The 20,317-nt window shown below is 36.1% G+C and overlaps 1 protein-coding gene across 1 annotated transcript in view; it reads left to right on the top strand.

Moving 5' to 3' along the window:
- Positions 1–16,536, top strand: part of VPS39 (VPS39 subunit of HOPS complex) — a 33,049-nt gene extending 16,513 nt beyond the window's left edge. The window contains exons 12-25 of the mRNA XM_070757672.1: positions 2,826–2,968; positions 3,901–4,044; positions 4,851–4,992; positions 5,928–6,014; positions 7,243–7,316; positions 8,369–8,467; positions 8,714–8,831; positions 9,451–9,579; positions 10,516–10,618; positions 11,326–11,371; positions 12,350–12,499; positions 12,841–12,975; positions 13,163–13,254; positions 14,621–16,536. Of these exons, the coding sequence (XP_070613773.1) occupies positions 2,826–2,968; positions 3,901–4,044; positions 4,851–4,992; positions 5,928–6,014; positions 7,243–7,316; positions 8,369–8,467; positions 8,714–8,831; positions 9,451–9,579; positions 10,516–10,618; positions 11,326–11,371; positions 12,350–12,499; positions 12,841–12,975; positions 13,163–13,254; positions 14,621–14,696 (1,538 nt within the window). The 3' untranslated portion in view covers positions 14,697–16,536. The remainder of the gene's footprint in view (positions 1–2,825; positions 2,969–3,900; positions 4,045–4,850; positions 4,993–5,927; positions 6,015–7,242; positions 7,317–8,368; positions 8,468–8,713; positions 8,832–9,450; positions 9,580–10,515; positions 10,619–11,325; positions 11,372–12,349; positions 12,500–12,840; positions 12,976–13,162; positions 13,255–14,620) is intronic.
- The last annotated feature ends 3,781 nt before the right edge of the window (positions 16,537–20,317 follow it).

Here is a 20,317-nt window from a genome sequence, read left to right as displayed (position 1 = left end):
GGAAGGAAGGAGAGAAAGCAAGAGAAAGAAAGAAAGCAAGAGAAAGAAAAAAGAATGAAAGAGCAAGAGAGCAAGAGAGAAAAAGAAAGAAAGAGAGAAAGAAAGAAAGAAAGAAAGAAAGAAAGAAAGAAAGGCAACTTCAAAGAAAGGCTCACTGAGCATCTCTCACTCTCTCTCTCTTTCTATCCCTCTTTCTTTCTTTCTTTCTCTTCCTTTCTCTCTCCTCTTCCTTTATCTCCTCTCTCTCCCTCCCTCTCTCTTTCTCTCCCCCCTCTCTCCCCCTTTCCCTCTCTCTTTCTCTCTCTCCCTCTCTTGCTATCTCTCCCCCCCTCTCCCTCTCTCTTTCTCTCCCACCTCTCCCCCCTTTCCCTCTCTCTTTCAGGAGAGGCGGGGCCGGCGAAGGTGATATTCAATGTCGGGGGCGCTCGGGCGGTTGCGCGCGCTCCCTATCTCCCTGCTAGCCCACTCGGAATATTCAAAATAAGAAAAACCTTCGCCGGCAAAGGCTTTTCTTATTTTGAATATTCCGAGTGGGCTAGCAGGGAGATAGGGAGCGAGCGCAACCGCCCGTGCGCCCCCGACATTGAAGACCTCCGCTGAGAAAAACCTTTGCCGGCAAATGCGGCGGGCGGCGGGGGGAGAGCGAGGAGCCGGTTCTGGCGGGCGCGGGGCTTGGCTGGCTGGCTGGTGGGGGGAGCGCCGCTGGTGGTGCGGAGGGAGACCCTCCTCCGGGAGGGAGGGGGCCAGGCAGCAGCTAGCCAGCCAGCCGGCGGGATGGCGCTTCCGAGTTCGCAGCCTCCCCCCCCCCCTCCCTGCCTGCATCTTCGCTCCATAAGACGGGGCTGATTTTTCTTCCTATTTTGGGAGGAAAAAAACTGCGTCTTATGGAGCGAAAAATACGGTATTTATTTATTACATTTGTTTGCTGCCTATCTAACTGCAAAGTGACCTTATATTGAAAGACCACTCTTTATTATTTTATATTTGGAATTTCAGCAGTACAGAACTGCAACAAATTATTTTAAATATTATGTATAGGATATTAGTATAAATTGTTTTAGGGAAGAAAGAAAATAATAGAAGTAAAATGGGCCATTTAAATAATCAAGTTTCCGCTTTCATGTAGGAAATTAAAGAAAATGACAAATGGAAATACAACCTCTACTTTTTTCTTTTTTTTTCACATACAAAGTGAGTGAAACCACACTCTGTATATCAACTTTATTTGATTAGTCAATCGACCATATCAAAGCGAGAAAAAGGACCACATCGGTCATCATAAAACTGTGACTGGTTAAAATACAATAAAATTGGCTAAAATAGAGGAAATTTAAATAAATAATAAGTTAAAATGCAGTATAATATGCTAAAATTGAGTAGTAAAATATGAGAATATAACTCGTGCAAAGGATTATATTAAACAAATCTAAGATACTGATATAAAATATTCTTAATATTCTTAACCTATACTTTGGATATTTGGTTTCATTGTGAAGCTGTCACTATTGTTAAAACGTTTAAACTTTCAACTAGCATCTGTTTTTCTATCACTTAAATCTATTGTTCCATGTCCTGTCCTCCAGAATGATGGAGAAGAGTTTTTGGCTTCTTCTGTTCGACAGTTCATTCAGGCTTGGAAAAATACGATCATGGCCCCCTCAGCCTTCTCAAGACTAAACATTCCCAGTTTCTTGTCTCAAATGACTTAATTTTGACCTGATCCTCATTATTCATTTCTTGATTGGTTCAGTTTATTTGAGTTTCCTTTGCTATTCATCTAAAACTGGATGTAACGGTCGACAAGGCTTCGACTAATGCATGCAAAATCTAGTAAAGATATTGCTTTCCTACTTTCAAAACTGATGTTGATGAAGCCTAAAACTGCAGCCGCATTGTGCTGCTGACTAATTTAGTTTATAATCCACTACTATTGTGAAGTTCTTTTTAACTACCATGAAGCCAGGAATTCCCTAACCATATCCCTGTGTATTTGATTTCCCCCCCCTATGTTTAAACAGAAAAAACTGTTTAAACATAGAAACATAGAAGTCTGATGGCAGAAAAAGACCTCATGGCCCATCTAGTCTGCCCTTATACTATTTTCTGTATTTTATCTTAGGCTGGATATATGTTTATCCCAGGCATGTTTAAATTCAGTTACTGTGGATTTATCTACCACGTCTGCTGGAAGTTTGTTCCAAGGATCTACTACTCTTTCAGTAAAATAATATTTTCTCATGTTGCTTTTGATCTTTTCCCCAACTAACTTCAGATTGTGTCCCCTTGTTCTTGTGTTCAGTTTCCTATTAAAAACACTCCCCTCCTGGACCTTATTTAACCCTTTAACATATAAATGTTTCGATCATGTCCCCCCTTTTCCTTCTGTCCTCCAGTTTCTGTTAAATGTCACTATTATTTACAACCCATTTGTCTAATCTATATGATTATTTTGAATAGAGTATCTGTTAATAGTTACCCTACTATGTTTAGATTGCCTACAATTTTGGAATGCATTCTCTCAATCCTCTCACTCAAGTTAATAATTAAAATATTGAAGAATACAAAGCTCATGACTAAGCGAGTGAAATTCACTTGATATTTGTTTCCAGTTAGATTGACACTATGCTTTTCATGTCAGCCATATATGTATTCATGTTGTTGAATCCATAATATTTTACTACTGATAAACTGTAGATCTTAGTCAAATTACTTTCTTTGTGATAAAAGAAAGTTCAAGAGATAAGTACCGTGAATTTAAATTTGTTATCATTTATATTTTTGTTGAAAATATTTTGACCTACCACACTTGTGTTTTTTTTCTCCAGATCCCACACATGTGATAGGTCTCTATCCTGAACTGTTGCCCGGTGATTACAAAAAACAGCTCCAGTATCCAAATGCAGTGCCAAGTCTTTCTGCAGCAGAGCTAGAAAAAGCACACCTAGCACTTATAGATTACCTAACTCACGTAAGCATTTAACTTTTTATTGTGTTTTCCCAGTGGCTGCTTATGGTAGACACCACTTTTGGATTTGTTTAAAAAGTATAGAATGTCATATACTTATTTCATTTAACTTTTAACATGGATTTGAGGGCGGGGAAATGATGACCTGCTGGTTTATTTATTTATTTATTTATTAATCAGATTTGTATGCCGCCCTTCTCCACAGACTCAGGGCGGCTCACAGCAATAATAATACAATGTAAACAAATCTAATATTTAAGTTAATTTAAAACCCCAATTTAAAAACCAATCATACATACTAACATACCATGCATAAATTTCATAAGCCTAGGGGGAGGGAAATTCTCAATTCCCCCATGCCTGACGACAGAGGTGGGTTTTAAGGAGCTTACGAAAGGCAAGGAGGGTAGGGGCAACTCTGATATCTGGGGGGAGTTGGTTCCAAAGGGTCGGGGCCGCCAAAGAGAAGGCTCTTCCACTGGGTCCCGCCAAACGACATTGTTTAGTTGACGGGACCCAGAGAAGGCCAACTCTGTGGGACCTAACTGGTCGCTGGGATTCATGCGGCAGAAGGCGGTCCCGGAGATATTCTGGTCCGGTTATATTATGGTTATTTTACTGCTTTGATATGAGAAGTCATCATGCTAAGAAAAGAAAATTGCAGTTTCTCAGTGAGCAACTTTCATTGTCTTGCTGCATATAGTACAGAAGGTGAGTCAATGTTTCAAGAAGCTTGCAGTCACGATTTTGGACATGGGTAGAGAGAAGAGATAGAGTGGAGAGTCAAATGTATAAAAAAAATGGAAAAGGAAGACAGAGGGATTTGAGTAATAAAAATTAAAGAGTACAGAAAAACTAGAAGAATGAGGCTTCATCGGTTTTTATTTTGAGTAATGTGGACAGGGTGTAACATTAACTTTATTTCCTCTTTACAGAAGCGAAGTCAATTAGTGAAAAAGCTATATGATTCTGACCATCAGTCCACTACATCACCCCTCATGGAGGGAACTCCTACCATAAAATCCAAAAAGAAATTGATACAGATAATTGATACTACACTTTTGAAATGCTTTCTCCATGTGAGTACTCTTCATCTTTTGAATTGGAAATTCAGGGCAGAAGTGAAATATAAGTTTATAGTAAAATACTAATTGGGTATTAGAAAGATCTAAAGATACATACAGGTAAATATGGAGGAAGGTGACTGCTTTAGAAATGTCTTTCTTTTTTAGTTAATTCCAAACAAATCCTTTGTTTTCAGGGGAAGTTCTAAAACATGATCATTGTTTGCATTAAAAAATTATTGTCCTAGTTCCTGATGGAATTGCAACTAAAAATCATTTTAAAGTACAATCTGGAGGAGAGTGAAGAATCATTTCTTTTAAAGTAATTAAAATTAGAAAATACATTTAATTGTGGCCAAAATATTGTTCAGATAATTAATACGTATATAATTAGCTTCACTTTTAAAAATAACAATTTTATTAAAAATTGAAACTACAATGATAAAAATTAATAGAAATTAACAAAAAAATAAAAATGCAAATAAAAGCTATTGAAAAAATACAAAAGAAAGAAAAAATAAGAATGTATACATAGATATACTTCCTTTCATCACAATTATAACCCATTTTAACAATTTATCACTTTCTCTTAAAATACAATTAATCTCTTTTTTTATATCCCATCTCTTGTTTATAAGCACATTCTTAATAATCTTTTTATTTTACACCTGATCACAAAAGTCCATTGAGGATTACCAGAGTTAACAACCTACATATTTTACCCTTGATCAAATCAACCATTTTCATATCTCACCCTTGTAGTTTTAATAGTTTCTTAACTTTAATAGTTTCCAATTCCATTAAATTGCTTCTTATTACAGACAAATGTAGCCTTAGTGGCACCATTACTGAGATTGGAGAACAATCATTGTCATATTGAGGAAAGTGAGCATGTGCTCAAGAAAGCTCACAAATACAGTGAATTAATCATACTATATGAGAAGAAAGGTCTCCATGAAAAGGGTAAGTACTGAGAGGGGAAAGAAGAAACCAAAGGGGTTTCCATATCTGTTTAAGCTATTCATTTTTGGAAGCATAATGTGAGCAAATTAAAGTGAGCTAGCATGTGAGGTCAGTATTTTTCTGAGAAGGAAGGGAATTGGAGATTGCAGTGTGATGTTCATACTGAGCTACATAGTTTATAGTACAGCATTGTCAGATTTGTCACTAGAGTGAAACTGATACTTGGCATGTATGTTCCGACGTGGTAGATGGCCTTCAAAGCAGCCACATTGAGGTTTGAAAAGGATTCCACCCTATAATGTTTTGAACAGCAAGTTTGCAAGAATACAGTGGTACCTCATCTTACGAACGCCTCTTCTAACGAACTTTTCAAGATATGAACCGGGTGTTTAAGATTTTTTTGCCTCTTCTTCCGAACTATTTTCACCTTATGAACCCAAGCTGCTGCTGCTGGGATGAAGGGGTTTCTTTTTTTCCCCTTTTTGGAAGAAAGAAAAGGGAGGGGCGGCTTGGAGGGGGAAAGAGTGCATTTAAAAAACTAGGAGAACAGCCGTGCTTGCAGGCACTGAGTGTCTTTTGAAGAAAGAAAAGGGAGGGGCGCCCCCCTTGCCTTTCTTCCTTCCCACTCACCCTTTAGCCTAGCCTTGCTTCTTCCACCCGCCTCCTTTAGCTGCTCCTCCCTGCCCTCTGTTCGCCTCCCTTCTAAAGTTTGGGATTTTCCTGAAGGATTTGCACGCATTATTTGCTTTTACATTGATTCCTATGGGAAACATTGTTTCATCTTACAAACTTTTCACCTTACGAACCTCCTCCTGGAACCAATTAAGTTCGTATCATGAGGTTCCACTGTATTTCACAGGATAGTCTTACAAATAGCTTTGCACAATCCTACTGTTAAACTTAAAAGATAATGAAGTAGTTTTATTTTGCTGAAGCCTTACAGGTGCTAGTGGATCAGTCCAAGAAAGCTAATTCTCCTTTGAAGGGCCACGAAAGAACTGTAGAGTATTTACAACATCTGGGTGAGTGAAGTTGATTTACTTCCTTTGCAGTTGGTGTTATTTCATATATCCCGAAAAATGGTTAACGGTTATCACAAAAGTAAACAAACAAAGATGTAATAATTAGGTTTATTCCCATCATAACAATACTTAAGTTCATGTTATAAAATAAGAAATTACATTGAGAAGATAATGTTTACGTGAAAATCAGCGAATAGCATTCCCCTCCTCAAATGCTATTCCTAAGTGAACATTTTCCTAAAAAATATCCACCAAGCTCTAACCACCAACCATCAAGCTCAGGAAAGCACCAAGGACCCAAAAGGTATGTCTGGCAGGAGTTTTTATAGCTTCTCCAGCAATTGTGATGATAATCATAGTATGTGTAGCAGTAAGAAAGCTGTGACCTAAAAATCAGGGGGCGAGAAGTACAGTGTTCCCTCGATTTTCATGGGTTCGAACTTCGCGGAAAGTCTATACCACGGTTTTTCAAAAATATTAAAAAATACTTTGCGGGTTTTTCCCCTATACCACGGTTTTTCCCACCCGATGATGTCATATGTCATCGCCAAACTTTCGTCTGCTTTTAATAAATATTTTTTTTAATAAACTTTAATAAATAAACATGATGAGTAACAATCTGAATGGTTGCTAAGGGAATGGAAAATTGCAATTTAGGGGTTTAAAGTGTTAAGGGAAGGCTTGTGATACTGTTCATAGCCAAAAATAGTGTATTTACTTCCGCAACTCTACTTCGCGGAAATTCAACTTTCGCGGGCGGTCTCGGAACGCATCCCCCGCGAAAAGCGAGGGAACACTGTACTGTATTTAGAATTCCCTTGGGAGAGTTCTTGCAGAGTTTGTATAGTCTGGGTTCTTTCAGTTAAGCAATGCCATCTCCCAGGGCCCTAGAAATTCACCTTCTCTGTCATGCAAATATATTAGCAAAAAAAAAGGCTTCAAGTTTCATAGAGACCCTGCCTTGATGAACTTGCTAATAGAAAAGGGCTGGACAGCCCCTTTCTCAATTCTGAAGATAACAGCTAAATTTTGATATTAAAACTAATGAATCTTGCTTCCTTGACCATCCTCTGCAGTTAAGAATCTTGATAGTGCCTGTGTATATTCCCTCCCTCCCTCCTTCCCTCCTCTTTAAAAAAAGATGTGTTAAAAAAGATGTGTTTAGTCACTTGCATCATATTCTGTCAGTTCTAGTTCTTTAATTTGATACCTTTGTTTTATACTGTAGGAACAGAGAACTTGAATTTAATATTTTCCTATTCGGTTTGGGTACTTAGGGATTTTCCTGAAGATGGATTAAAAGTAAGTACACTTGGATAAATTTTAAGAACAGAGAGGAGGAAGGGTTCTCTTCACTGACCATTATGATAGCAAAGTAAATAGTCTTAGGCAGGTCTCTGCCAGTTTGCCTAATATTGTTAAATTATTAAATAGGTTAAGGATTACTTTTATTATGACAATATACAAAACGTGGAGACTATTTTGAATAACAATTTCTCCTTAAAGATAAATTATAAATGATATTGTAATCCACCCAAAAAGAATGAAGCATCTGTTTAGTAGGCAGTACATTTTCAAATATGTAGCATCTAATTGTTTGACTTCATTCAGAATATCTGCAGAGTTAATCTCAGGTTTTAACAGAATATTTTGCGTTTCTATAGAAGACACTAAGTTTGGATTACAATACCGACAATGTAAAGAAACTCAAAACTATATAAAAAGTCTCAAGACTTTCTCAAGTAGAAAGGTCACTTGGAATTTGGGGATTAATTTTGCTTGAAACAAATGCTTTCTGTTCCAATATGTTAATTTCCCATTCCTTTTTATTAAAATTATTTATTAAAGCAATTTGGGCAAATAGCTTGACAGAGCTTAAAAGATGATGGTGGGTATACTGTTACCTCCAGGCTCTACATTAAGTTTCTAAGATAAATAAGGTTCATCAGCTCCATAATAACAAATTATAAGAAATACAAAGGGAATGCTGGATTGATTTGAAAGATATTGATTAGTCTTTGAGAAAGTTAAAGAAAAATTAATTGTAGATATTTGATCAGAGAGTACTGTATATATATATTATTTGTTACTACTCTGCTTCAAGGAGCTCAAGGTGGCTTCCTGTTTTTGCCTAACTCAGTAGTCCCATGGGGCAAGTTGAGTCGAAAGATAGTGATCACCCCAGAGTCACCCAATGAACTTTCAGGGTTAGGCTAAGTTAATGTGGCATCCCAAATCGAATCCCAGTATGGTAACCCTTACATATATTACAGTGATCTTGTTATTTAAACTTTAATAAAATCAGAGTAAGTATGCAAATATCAGCTTTGGAAATTCAACCATTTGTTTGGCAGATATTTACAGAAGATCTTCCTGAAGTAGAATCGCTCCCACGAACAAGGATTCTGAACTTCTTGCTAGAGAATTTTAAAAACCTTGCCATTCCTTACTTGGTAAGAACTAAAATCACAATAATCTACTGTTTAAAAACCTCATTATTAGAATATCATTATTATAAATTATTTACAAAAGAAGTGATATTAGCCATCTTTTTACAATTATAAAATAGTTTCCAATAGTTAAATAAGGAGATACATAGTCATTTTGAATTCCTGATAATCACATTTTGAAATATTACAAAATTGTAGAGATACGTAGCATTAACTTTTATATTTCTTATGTGTACATTATATTTCCAGGAGCATGTAATTGATATCTGGAACGAGTCTGGTTCAGAGTTTCACAATTGTCTGATTCAGCTCTACTGTGAGAAAGTGCAAGGCCTAATGAAGGAATATCTCACTTCTTTCCCTCCAGGTATTTTCCACTGTGATTTATATTATTATGCATAATCACAAACAAGAGATTGTTGCAGAAGGGAGCTCCAGTGATTCTGGAGTACAGTGGTACCTCTACTTACGAACTTAATTCGTTCCGTGACCAGGTTCCTTAAGTAGAAAAGTTTATAAGAAGAAGCAATTTTTCCCATAGGAATCAATGTAAAAGCAAATAATGTGTGTGATTGGGGAAACCACAGGGAGGGTGGAGGCCCTGTTTCCTCCCAGGAGATTCCTAGAGAGGCCCCACAGAGGCTTCTCCCTGACTTTTCCAGTTACAGTTTCGGAGGATCGGGTTTGTAAGTGGAAAATGGTTCTTGAGAAGAGGCAAAAAAATCTTGAACACACGGTTCTTATCTAGAAAAGTAGGCGTTTGTAGGTAGAGCTACCACTATATATGAGTAGTGCTCTTCGGTTGTTCACTTAAGCACGAGAACATTTTTAGAAGATCTACGGACACTCTAACTTTATATTGATCATTTCCAATCAAGGAAGAAACAAAATATGTATGTGCATTTTTAGTAGAATATTAAAGAGCGCCAAACATAAAAAATAGCAGTAAGACATATTTAGTCACATATGAAATTCTTTTCTGACAGATGAAACACCAGTTCCAGCTGGAGAGGAAGAGGGAGAGCTTGGAGAGTACCGAAAAAAACTTCTTTCATTTCTCGAGAGTTCCAGTTATTACAATGCTGAGCAACTCATCAGTGACTTTCCCTTTGATGGTAGGAAGTAGTCAGTCAACCATGCTGTGCAACATTTACAGTATTTAAGGAGGTTTTTTTAGTATGTAACTAAGAGGATTCCCATGCATGTGTGTATCAACTTGTTATTTATGAGCTGTTCTATAAAAAACATAGGTTTTAGTCTGCAGATTGACAACAAAAAAGCCCCTGCAATCTCTGATTAATGCTTGATTTCCTATATGAAAAAATAGCTTTATTGGGAATCTTGTTAGTGTGCAGTAGAATAAACTAATGGATTTGTGTGTTGGAAATAAGCTATCATTTACACTGCTCAAAAAAATAAAGGGAACACTTAAACAACACAATATAACTCCAAGTGAATCAAACTTATGTAAAATCAAACTGTCCACTTAGGAAGCAACAGTGATTGACAATCAACATGCTGTTGTGCACATTCAACTTTGTACAGAACAAAGTATTCAATGAGAATATTTCATTCATTCAAATCTAGGATGTGTTATTTGAGTGTTCCTTTTATTTTTTTGAGCAGTATATATTACATTATTTAATCCTTGTTAGCCACCCAGAGTTAGATTTGTGAGATGGGCAGCTGTATAAATTGCTTTAAATAAATAAGGAAAATGCAACTAGACATGTCTGCAAAAAAAAAAAAAAAATCAACAGTTTTCTGATTTATAATTGTAATTGTGATTTTGATTTAGTCAGTCATTATTTCTGAACTTATATAAACCTAGAAAAAAATAGGGTAGTTTTTAAAGATTTGAAGAATAGTACTTTGCAGAGCCTCTTTTTTGAATGATTTGCACAGTTCCATAATTTAAACAGCAATGCATATTTTATTCCAACCTCCTCCATTGGTTCTTTCCTTCTTTCTTCTTCACTGCTACACATATTCTTAGAGACTTTTATAAACTTTATTGCCACTGAGTGCTACTTTTCTCCTGCTGCATACAGGTCTCCTAGAAGAACGCGCATTGCTCTTGGGACGGATGGGAAATCACGAACAAGCTCTATTTATATATGTTCACATCCTGAAGGACACCAACATAGCTGAAAAGTATGAGCGTGCTTTGTAATCTTTGAAACCGATAACCATCAAATTATTGACAGCTGTTATTGATCAACTTGTTTTCAACTACATAGCTTCTCTATTTTGTTGTTGATGCAAAACAAAATTTAAAGTTTATGTAACCGTAGTGCATAATTATAGTTTCAGTTCACTGTAATGAACAAGAACGTTTTGCGAATCTTGGCAGTTCACTCCAACAGAGTCTAGAAAGATTACAATTTGCATACAGTTTCAAGTAAGTGTAGCTGACCTATATATTTTGCTATGAATTTTTGTTGACATAGATTTGAAGGGGATTCCAAGCAAGAAAGAAATATAGGACGATTCAAGTTAAAATCTGAAATCATTGTGCAAAAATTCTGGCATCTTTAAAGAGAGTTGTGAAAAAATGTCTATAAAATTTAAGGAATTTTGAATTTGTTTCTTTTGAAATCATGTTGGAACTTATAAGTAAGTCTTCAGTAAAATGCATTCAGCAGAATTTACCAAATCTCTAATTTTATGAAATTAAATATTCTCCAATAACTCTTGTTTTTTTTCCAGAGACCTGTCCAGTGTTTTTACCAAATGAGAAATCTGTTTGAATATCTTTAGCATTTGCTATCAATTGTTTGTTTAAAATTCAAAGTATGTAATTTATAATATATTAGGCTTCTCTTCAGGTTTTGCTCTGAATTTCTTGTTGTTATTTTCAGTTATTGTCACAAACACTACGATCGAAACAAAGATGGCAGTAAAGATGTGAGTAACTTGTTTTTCAACTTCTTAAAGTTAGTGCCCGGTATTAATTAAACACATATCTGACATTTACTACACAATTAAATGCAAATAATAGATATGTGCTATTAAAAATAATAAATAAGATGTGGAGGATGTAAGATCAAAATGTGAATGAATCTTTTTACCATTGTCCTTCCTGCATTACTAATTATAACAGCTCCAACTATTTTCCCACTTACTATTGATTTATCGACATGAGATTTAGTCAGAATAAATTTGCAGATTGAGATTGAACTCATATTTGAAAAGCCACTATGCAATAATCAGATAAAAACAGTGAAATAGAGGAACATTTTATTTAATTTGGCAAATCAAAGATAATTTTGCATTGGATTAAAAAGTTGCTTAAATGCTATAAAGAATATAATAATGGATTTTTATTATTTGGTAAGCTGCTTTTTTATATTGGTATTTAAAGTCCAATCTAGAAACCAGTGTAGTTTATAAGATCAGTGTTACATATCCCAAGTTATCTCTGTAAGTTTCTACCGACTGTGTTTTGCATTAACATTCTTCATAAATAGTTCTATGTAGAATGTTAGGAGTCATTTTTCTCCTTAGTTCTGTTCTGGCAGAACTATCTCAGAATGAAACTACTGGTTGTACACACTTTAAGCTAAAAATACTTATGATGAAATGGAGCCAGTTAGCATTTATTTTTACACCCCCCAAAGTAGTGGCTGAAAGTGTCAAACTTTTTTTTTTATCCTGGTAGTTTGAGATAGATATATTTATTTGTTTATTTTCAGTGAGGATAGTTTACCTGCTGTTACCTAAAATCATATTTTCACCTCATTGTCTGTAGCTCCACTTTTTTATTCAATTGTATAGAATTATAGCTTGAATAGGTTTACCTCTGTTGGAGAAAGACATATTTAACAGCAAGTTATTTTGGAGTATTTTTTAAAAAAACACAATGGTTTGTTCTGTATAAAACAGGTATACTTGTCTCTGCTCCGAATGTATCTATCCCCACCTAGCGTTCATTGCTTGGGACCAATCAAGATGGAACTCTTAGAGCCACAAGCTAATCTTCAAGCTGCATTGCAAGTTTTGGAACTTCATCATAGCAAATTGGACACTACTAAAGTAAGGTTTTCTTAATTTTGCTTGTTTAGATGGGAAACATTTTAGATTGTAATGCTCGACAAAAAGAATGCTGTTCTAGTTGAAATGCTTGCTCTCCATCTACAAGCACTATCAAAAAGAGAGTGAAGGAGTTTATGAAACATTGTAACATTAATTTTATTATCTCCAATCTATGGTCATAGAAGTTGTGACTGGAGATTTCTGCTATATTTATGAGCATGCTTAGTATTAGTGTAAAATAAAATGCAAGTTAGAAACTTGGAACCATTATTTTTATTTAATTATTTGTATGTTTGTTTGCTGATGTGACTTCTTCTATTATCATTTTATTGTATTTCTAGGCAATAAATCTCCTTCCAGCTAATACTCAAATTAGTGAGATCCGAATATTCTTGGAAAAAGTCCTTGAAGAAAATGCTCAAAAGAAGCGATTCAATCAGATACTTAAAAAGCTTCTCCATGCTGAATTCTTGCGAGTATGTATCAGATATTTTTTCTTATCAATGATTATCAAAAAGGAAGCTTATACATGGAACAGGATAACATTAATGTTATTCCAGAGATCCCATATTCCCATACTAATTAAAAGACCATATCTTGTTTTTTCCTCAAATGCTTTTGAAGGAATTATTTTTTTCTAAAGTTATTCTTGTTTTGTGAAAGGTGCAAGAAGAACGGATTTTACATCAGCAGGTGAAATGTATAATCACAGAAGAAAAAGTTTGTGGTGTATGTAAAAAGAAGATTGGAAATAGGTATGTAAAATTAATGTTAGGGAAGTAGAAGAAATTGCCGACCAATCTGTTTTTGTAGATTATCTGACAGTAGAGTTTTCCTTGACTGCTTTTATGGAAATATCTGTAGAGAGATTGGCTTCCTTATATGTAGTTTCATAGCTGATCTTACTTAGAAGTGATACAGGATATAAACCTTTTAAATTTAGTCAAATATGAAAAATGTCCTTCAAATGAAGGACTTAATGACCTTAGATTGTATATCCTTTTTAAATGATGTTGATCCTTTAATTTTGAAATATGTTATATTTAAATGATTCTTTTCAAGATCTTATGCTTGCAGATCTCTATTTCTTATTTTATATTAGAAATGTCCTTCAAAGATATTATGATTTACAGCTGAGTCATAAATGATGCTCATTCTAAGAAAATATGTGTAGATTACTGTGTTAAAATGTTCTTGACTGAATCAGATCCTTAATAAGCAGCACAGCTAATTTACATTCTTTGTTTAGTCCCACATTGTGTTCTGAGGTTCTATGCTAAAAACTAAAGGTTCCTTCAGATCAATCTCATATTTTGGTAACTCCTGGACATGTTCAGTTAGAAATTTTGTGGCAACACTACAGAGCTGGTTTGCTGTTGCTTTCTGAAGTGTTTTTTTCAACTTCCCAGTAAAGCCTGCAGCTCAGGATTGCCTGGTTGTCTTCCATCAAAATATTACCAAAGCACAACCTTGATTAGCTTTGGAACCCAGACAGGATCAGCTGGATGCTGTAAACCTGTTTAGGCCATTATTATATAACTTAGCACTTTTACTTTCAAAAAGGGTGCTAGTTTCACCACTGTATTCTTTTATCATTGGGCTGTTTATACATGGTAGAATTTTGCTTTCCTTCTGTGTCTTATAGACTGCCGTTTTCATTTTGTGTTCAGTACTTTAATCTGTTCAGTTAGAAATCACTCTTATGTCCTTCTGTATTATCTTATAGAGTCCTACTTCATAATATTATAGCTTCCTACTTTCTCCATAACTTTATGAAGTTGGCAGTATTTGTCTGGGATCCAAACTTTCTTCCTAGTAGCTTTGTAATTAAAAAAGTAAAGCTGTTATTTACAACAAAGGAAGGAAAACACTAATGTAAATAAAGTACATAGTGCTTTACATAAGCACAAAGCGACAAAGACACTGGAGTAAGGCATTAAAAAGCTCAACAAAAAGAGATATTATTGCAAATATACCTTTGGAAAGAATTGATTTATGTAAGAGGTTGTACATGTGCAAAAATAGCAAGACAAATTACTGCTGTTTTATAAGGAGCACCAGAAATAATTACCATAAAATACTATATTTAAACTGATGCACTGTTTTCTTTTTTGCTTATAGTGCCTTTGCCCGGTTTCCTAATGCAGTTGTTGTGCATTATTTCTGCTCCAAAGATGTTGGCTCAATGGATACCTGAAAGCATTGCCATGCATTACATGAACTAGGTGGTCACAATGTTCATATGGAGAGAGAAAGAACATTTGATAACATTTGATTTCTCTAAAGAATCATCTGAGGCATGTTGCTTGCAAACAGCTTGAGCCCTCCATTGCTTCATTGGATGATTTCTAATTTGCCCAGTATGGACTGAACAACAACAAAAAACAGGTTTAAATTATAGTTAGATACACTTAGTGGCAGGTTAACCTCACAGTACTTCAGTTTGAGGAAGATTGCAAACTAAATATGTAATGGGTTGCTGATACACTCCAAATTTATAGGAATTCATTTTAAAGGAAAACTGATGCTGAACATTAATGACAAGAGCAAACAGCATTTTGGGTACAAGTCATCATTCCTAAGTGAGAAAAAAGAATCTTATATTTTATCAGTGTTGCATTAAAATATTCTTTCATCAGCCATTTGGAGGCGGGTACTACCAAAAAGGCTGTACTAAGATTTTCTTTCCTTCTAATATTGGGAAAAAGTAGGTACTGATAAGAAAACTTTGTATCTGAAGAAATTATCAGCAGTAATAGTTCCAAAGGAACTAATCTCATACAATATGATAATAATTGGTATTTTTAGTTTAATTTTTTTGAAAATACAAATGGGCTTACTATTGCACTGTGTTTTGTCACTAACATTATAAGCGGAATAAAAATGGCAACAATTTTTGAAGGAAAACTAGCACTTGCACTTTTACAGAAAAGAGAAAAAATGATCTTTTGAGATTTTAAAGAGGGGAGGTTTTTTATTGCTGGAACATCTGATCTCTGTTTAAAAACAACATTGTTGTGAAATATTTAAGCCTTTTGTGCACTTTCCCCTTCAGGTATAGCAGATTTTTATTTAATGTCAGTATTTTGAGTTTCTTATACCTGTTCAGATTGGTGCTCTTTGGTTGCTTGATGTACCTAAATCACTTCGTTATGTTGGAAGAAACTGCTTATGGCTATATACTGGAATTTAAATCTTTGTTGTGAAGGGGATAAGAATGTGAGTATTCACATAAAAATAAACCCATGAGGTAAATGAGGAATTACTTCAACTTAGTTCCGTGTTGTTTTACTTTATTGTATTTTGTAAATTTGATAATGCAGTTGAGGCACATGATCCATTTACTGAGCTGGCCTAAAATGTAAGAATGGCCCAAGAAAAGTTGGTTAAATTTTTCTTTTTATAATGTTTGAATGCTTGTTATGGTTAGAAATGAACAAGGAGAAAATTAGAACATAATACACTGCAAAAAGAACTTGGCATTTTGTAATATTTGTTTTCTTGATAATCTTTATTCTATTTCCAGTAGAGTCTATCCCAGAGAGCCTATCTCTTTCTGATTATGTACTGTTAATTGCATCTGCTGCAGGTTTTAGGATTCACTCATTTGTAAAGTTAAGTACCATTTTCAATATGTGTGTGTGTGTAGAACAAAGTAATTATCTTCTTCACATGGAAGAAATACAAAACAATTGTTTTTTGTGCATTTATACTAAAAAACCTTTATAAAGTAGGGCAGATAACTCTCTTTGGAACAAAGGACAATTATTGCAAAACAAATTATGATCTTTGCTGACTATTCTGACACACTTTAAAATGTGTTTGCTGCCAAGAAAATGAGCCACTGAGGCTTCTGGTAAGTATTTTGCTTTTCCTTCACAGCAAAGTTTTTATGTGCCTTGGTTCAGCTTCCTGTATGCTTGGAGGAGATATTGCTAGTGTTTTTATTGCCTGCTGGTAGCCTTGTATAATAATATGGGATTCACCTATTGTACAGCGGGCTCCTTTAAAGCAATAAAGTATAACTTTTTGATAAATTGGCACTTCTATCTGTTTTTCCCTGTACAGTTGTACCTTTACTTAAGGACGCCTCTACTTAAGAACTTTTCTAGATAAGAACTGGGTGCTCAAGATTTTTTTGCTTCTACTTAAGAACCCGAGCCCGGAAAAATTTCCTAGGAAATTTGAAAGCAGCACGAAGGCCTGGCTAGTTTCCTGCCATTCCTCCTTTAATCCCGGCTATCTTGGGCTTTTCTGGGCTGCCAGAGGAGCCTTTTGGTGGTGCTTAAGGAGGCTTTGGCAGCTCAGAGTGAACGGAGTGTTTTCCTTTCTCTGGGTGCTTGGAGAGGGAATAAAACACTTCGCTATGGTGACTCCCTCACGCTGCCTTCCATACACCCGGTGCGAGGTTTCCTCCCGGAGTATCTGGGTGCGGAAAGGCAAAAGGGGGCTCTCACCTCCTCTTCTTCCTTCTCCTCCTCCCACCCAAATTCCGAGCTTTTTATTTTTTCCCTAATGGGTTTGCACACATTATTTGCTTTTACATTGATTCCTATGGGAAAAATTGCTTCTACGTAAAAATGTTTCTACTTAAGAACCTGGTCACAGAACGAATTAAGTTCTTAAGTAGAGGTAACACTGTATTTCCTCTTTGAAATCAGAGGTGTGTGGACTTCCGGTTTTTCTTTCGGCGACATTGGAAGCTGGACCACGAGCTCTGTAGCTGATTCCGAACACTCTACATCTGAGGTTCCTGGATTGGGGCCTAAGCCATCCATAGAGGGGGTGAATCGAAGGGGGATGCCAGGAAGGTAGAGGGTCCCTGAATTAAAAAGCCCCTAGCTGATGACATGGCACAAACATGCCTGTTACAAAGATGAAAGAAGACAAGAAACACCAAGACTGAGCAGGAGGGAAAAGTGAATGGTTTGTAATCTGGACTATAAAGGATTGTTGCTTTTTAAGAATACCCACAAAAATACGAGGGAGAAAAATATGGAAGCTAAATGACATATATTAAAAACTTGAAGGAAACATTTTGGAACTTGGAAAAAAGTCTTACTGGAAGTTTTAAAAGAAGATATTCTGGAAAGATACTTTGTTTTAAAGAAAAAAATATTGATAGTTGAATTGGAAGTTATCTCTATCTTATTATAACTAAACTGATTATTATATACCTATTTACACACTGGATTTACAAAATAATGAAATTGAGAGAGCAGAATAATAAAGAGGAATAATACTGACTTGAAGCACAAGCATCATTTTAAAGAAAGAAGGATGTAACCCTCAGAACCTTTGTTTTGTTGGATAAATAAAGCAGAGTAAACCAAAAAAAGGAAAGATGGGGTAAAGCTGGGCTTTTTTTCCTTTGAAATTTGGTTGGATTATAAAAATGATAACAAATGGAAATAGAGACATGGAATGGATACATCAGGATATTAAAGATTATAAACTAACAGCATATGGAAATGAAAGAAATATTTCAAGATATGGAGTGCATACAACTAAAACTGGAAAATGTAATACAAAAAATAACAAGTGCAGATCAGACAAATGAGGAAAATATGGAGGATCCTGGGAGAGTGGAAGAAGCAAAGGAACCAGGGGGAAAAAAACAACAAGAAAGAAAATACAACCAAGGGATGATGGAAACATGGAGGGTGAAAAGGGGATTAGAATAGAAGGGAAAGATCTTAAATGGCATGGAAAAGATACGGCAGAAAAAGAAAGACAGAAAGGGAAAAGGAGATAAAACTAGAAAATATGAAAGCAAAATAAAACAACAAAGGGCAGAAAAGGAGAGAAAGACATAGAGTATAGCAAAATAATGGATTTGAGAATAGAAGGGAGAGTGTTGAAAGAAATATGGGAGAGGCAAAAAAAGAAAAGAGGATTAAAAATATGGAACAGGGTAAAAGATAGATAAAAAAAGAATAAGATTGTGCATGTTAAATTAGTATATTTAAAATGAAATCTTAAATAAATTGACTAGATCTGTAGGTCAGTGGTTCAAATCTCATCACCAGCTCAAGGTTGACTCGGCTTCCATCCTTCCGAACCTGGATTGTGGGGGCAATATGCTGGCTCTGTTAGGAAATGCTATTTCTAACATGTTGTAAGCTGCCCTGAGTCTAAGGAGAAGGCCGGCATTAAAAAAAAAAATCTAAAAAAATAATAAATTAATAAATTGTTTATTGTGGTGATAAGGAATTAAAAAAATAATATTTTGGAATATAAGGTATGAATATAGAAGAGTTATAATGTAGAAAAAATTGTATTAAATATATGTATGAATAGTTTGTAGAAATGAAATTATAAAATAACAAGAAAGTATGAAGATTGAAAATTGATAACTTTGAAACATGTTTTGTATGAGATAAAAGAGACTAGCTGGGCAAAGTTTTCCAGTTCTGGTGGGGTAGCAGGAAGGAGGGAGGGAGCTGCAGCTCCCCGGATGACGGGTGAAAACATCTTGAATATTGAGAAATTGGCTGTGTTGGCAAGTTTGTGTCTGGCAGTTCTGGCGGGGTGAATTGTCCCTGCCCTTGGAGCCCCGCCGCCTGAGACTTCTGGCTGCAAATTCGGAGCTATACCTGCAGCGGAAGGATTGGGTTTCGATCAGCTGAGCTGAGGAAAATGGCGGCTGCCATTGAGGACGGGCTCGCGGCGAGAGACTGAGGGAAGGAGAGGAGAGGAAAGGAGAAAAATGAGGAGAGAATGATGGTATTGGCCGGAGGTGGTGTCGCTTGAAACGGCAGGAATGGCCTGGGCCCACCGGATGGACTCGAGACACTGGCGCGCTGTTTGGTGGGGGTGCCCAGGGTTGGAAGATCTGCTGGGGGAAGGGCCTGTACCAAAAGGGTTTGTATCGAGAGGCTGGGCTAGCTGTCGCTGCCGAGGTGGAGGCCTGCGAGAGGAGAGGAGGTCAAGGGGATGTCGAGATAACGCCGCAGCTGCGCGTTTGGAGACCCTGCAGCTCCATTTGGCAAATAGAGATTCAGGGATGCCGCTCGGAAATCAGCGACACCATCGGAGACCATTGAGGAGCATCCAGCGAGAGCCAAGGAGCCGAAGGCAGAACCATGACAGAAATTGGGACAGAAAGAAAAGACCTGAGAGTGGAAAAGACCAAAGACTGAGGAAAAGAGAAAAGGGTAATATCAAGAAGAGACCTTTACCCAGGACTGGAACATTCCCCCTCCCCACCCCTTTGGATATAGAATATTCTAATAATTCCAGAATTTAGTCTTGAGAACTTGACATATATATATTTGTGTCGAATCACCCTGGTGTATTGAAGGAACATCACAGCTCCCTATTTGCCTCCCTGGTGCAGAGCTGAAGGGATTGGATACTGTAGCCTAGAGGATAATTCTCTGCCTTACAAGGCAAAGGTTGCAGGTTCAAGTCCCAGTGGGTATGGCTAGCTGATGAGGCCAAAATAAGGCCGAAATAGATCTATCCTAGTCTCCCATAATTTTCAAATTCAGCAAAAAAACATGTGACATATGTATATGTTGTAAATATTTACAACAGCACGAAGCTTATAACTTCAGCCTGATGATGGTGAATGTGATTTCACCGAAACGTTGCATAGACACGACGGTCTTGCGATGTTTCGACGAGGTCCCACTCGTCATCTTCAGGCTGGTGTTTCTGTCTTTGTTCTAGGGCAAACTGTTAACTGTTTCTTGATAGATAAATATTAGTTTGAATGTTTGTTAGAAATGTGATAAAGTGATAGAATGAACTGTCATGAAGATAAAATCAGCTTGTATTGAAGAATAAGAATGATATGGAAAAGAGGAAAATATT

Source organism: Erythrolamprus reginae, chromosome 1 (assembly GCF_031021105.1).
Source record: "Erythrolamprus reginae isolate rEryReg1 chromosome 1, rEryReg1.hap1, whole genome shotgun sequence".
NCBI classification, from domain to species: Eukaryota; Metazoa; Chordata; class Lepidosauria; order Squamata; family Dipsadidae; genus Erythrolamprus; species Erythrolamprus reginae.
Note: the sequence above shows the minus strand (reverse complement) of the source record. Positions and strands in the feature narration are given on the sequence as shown.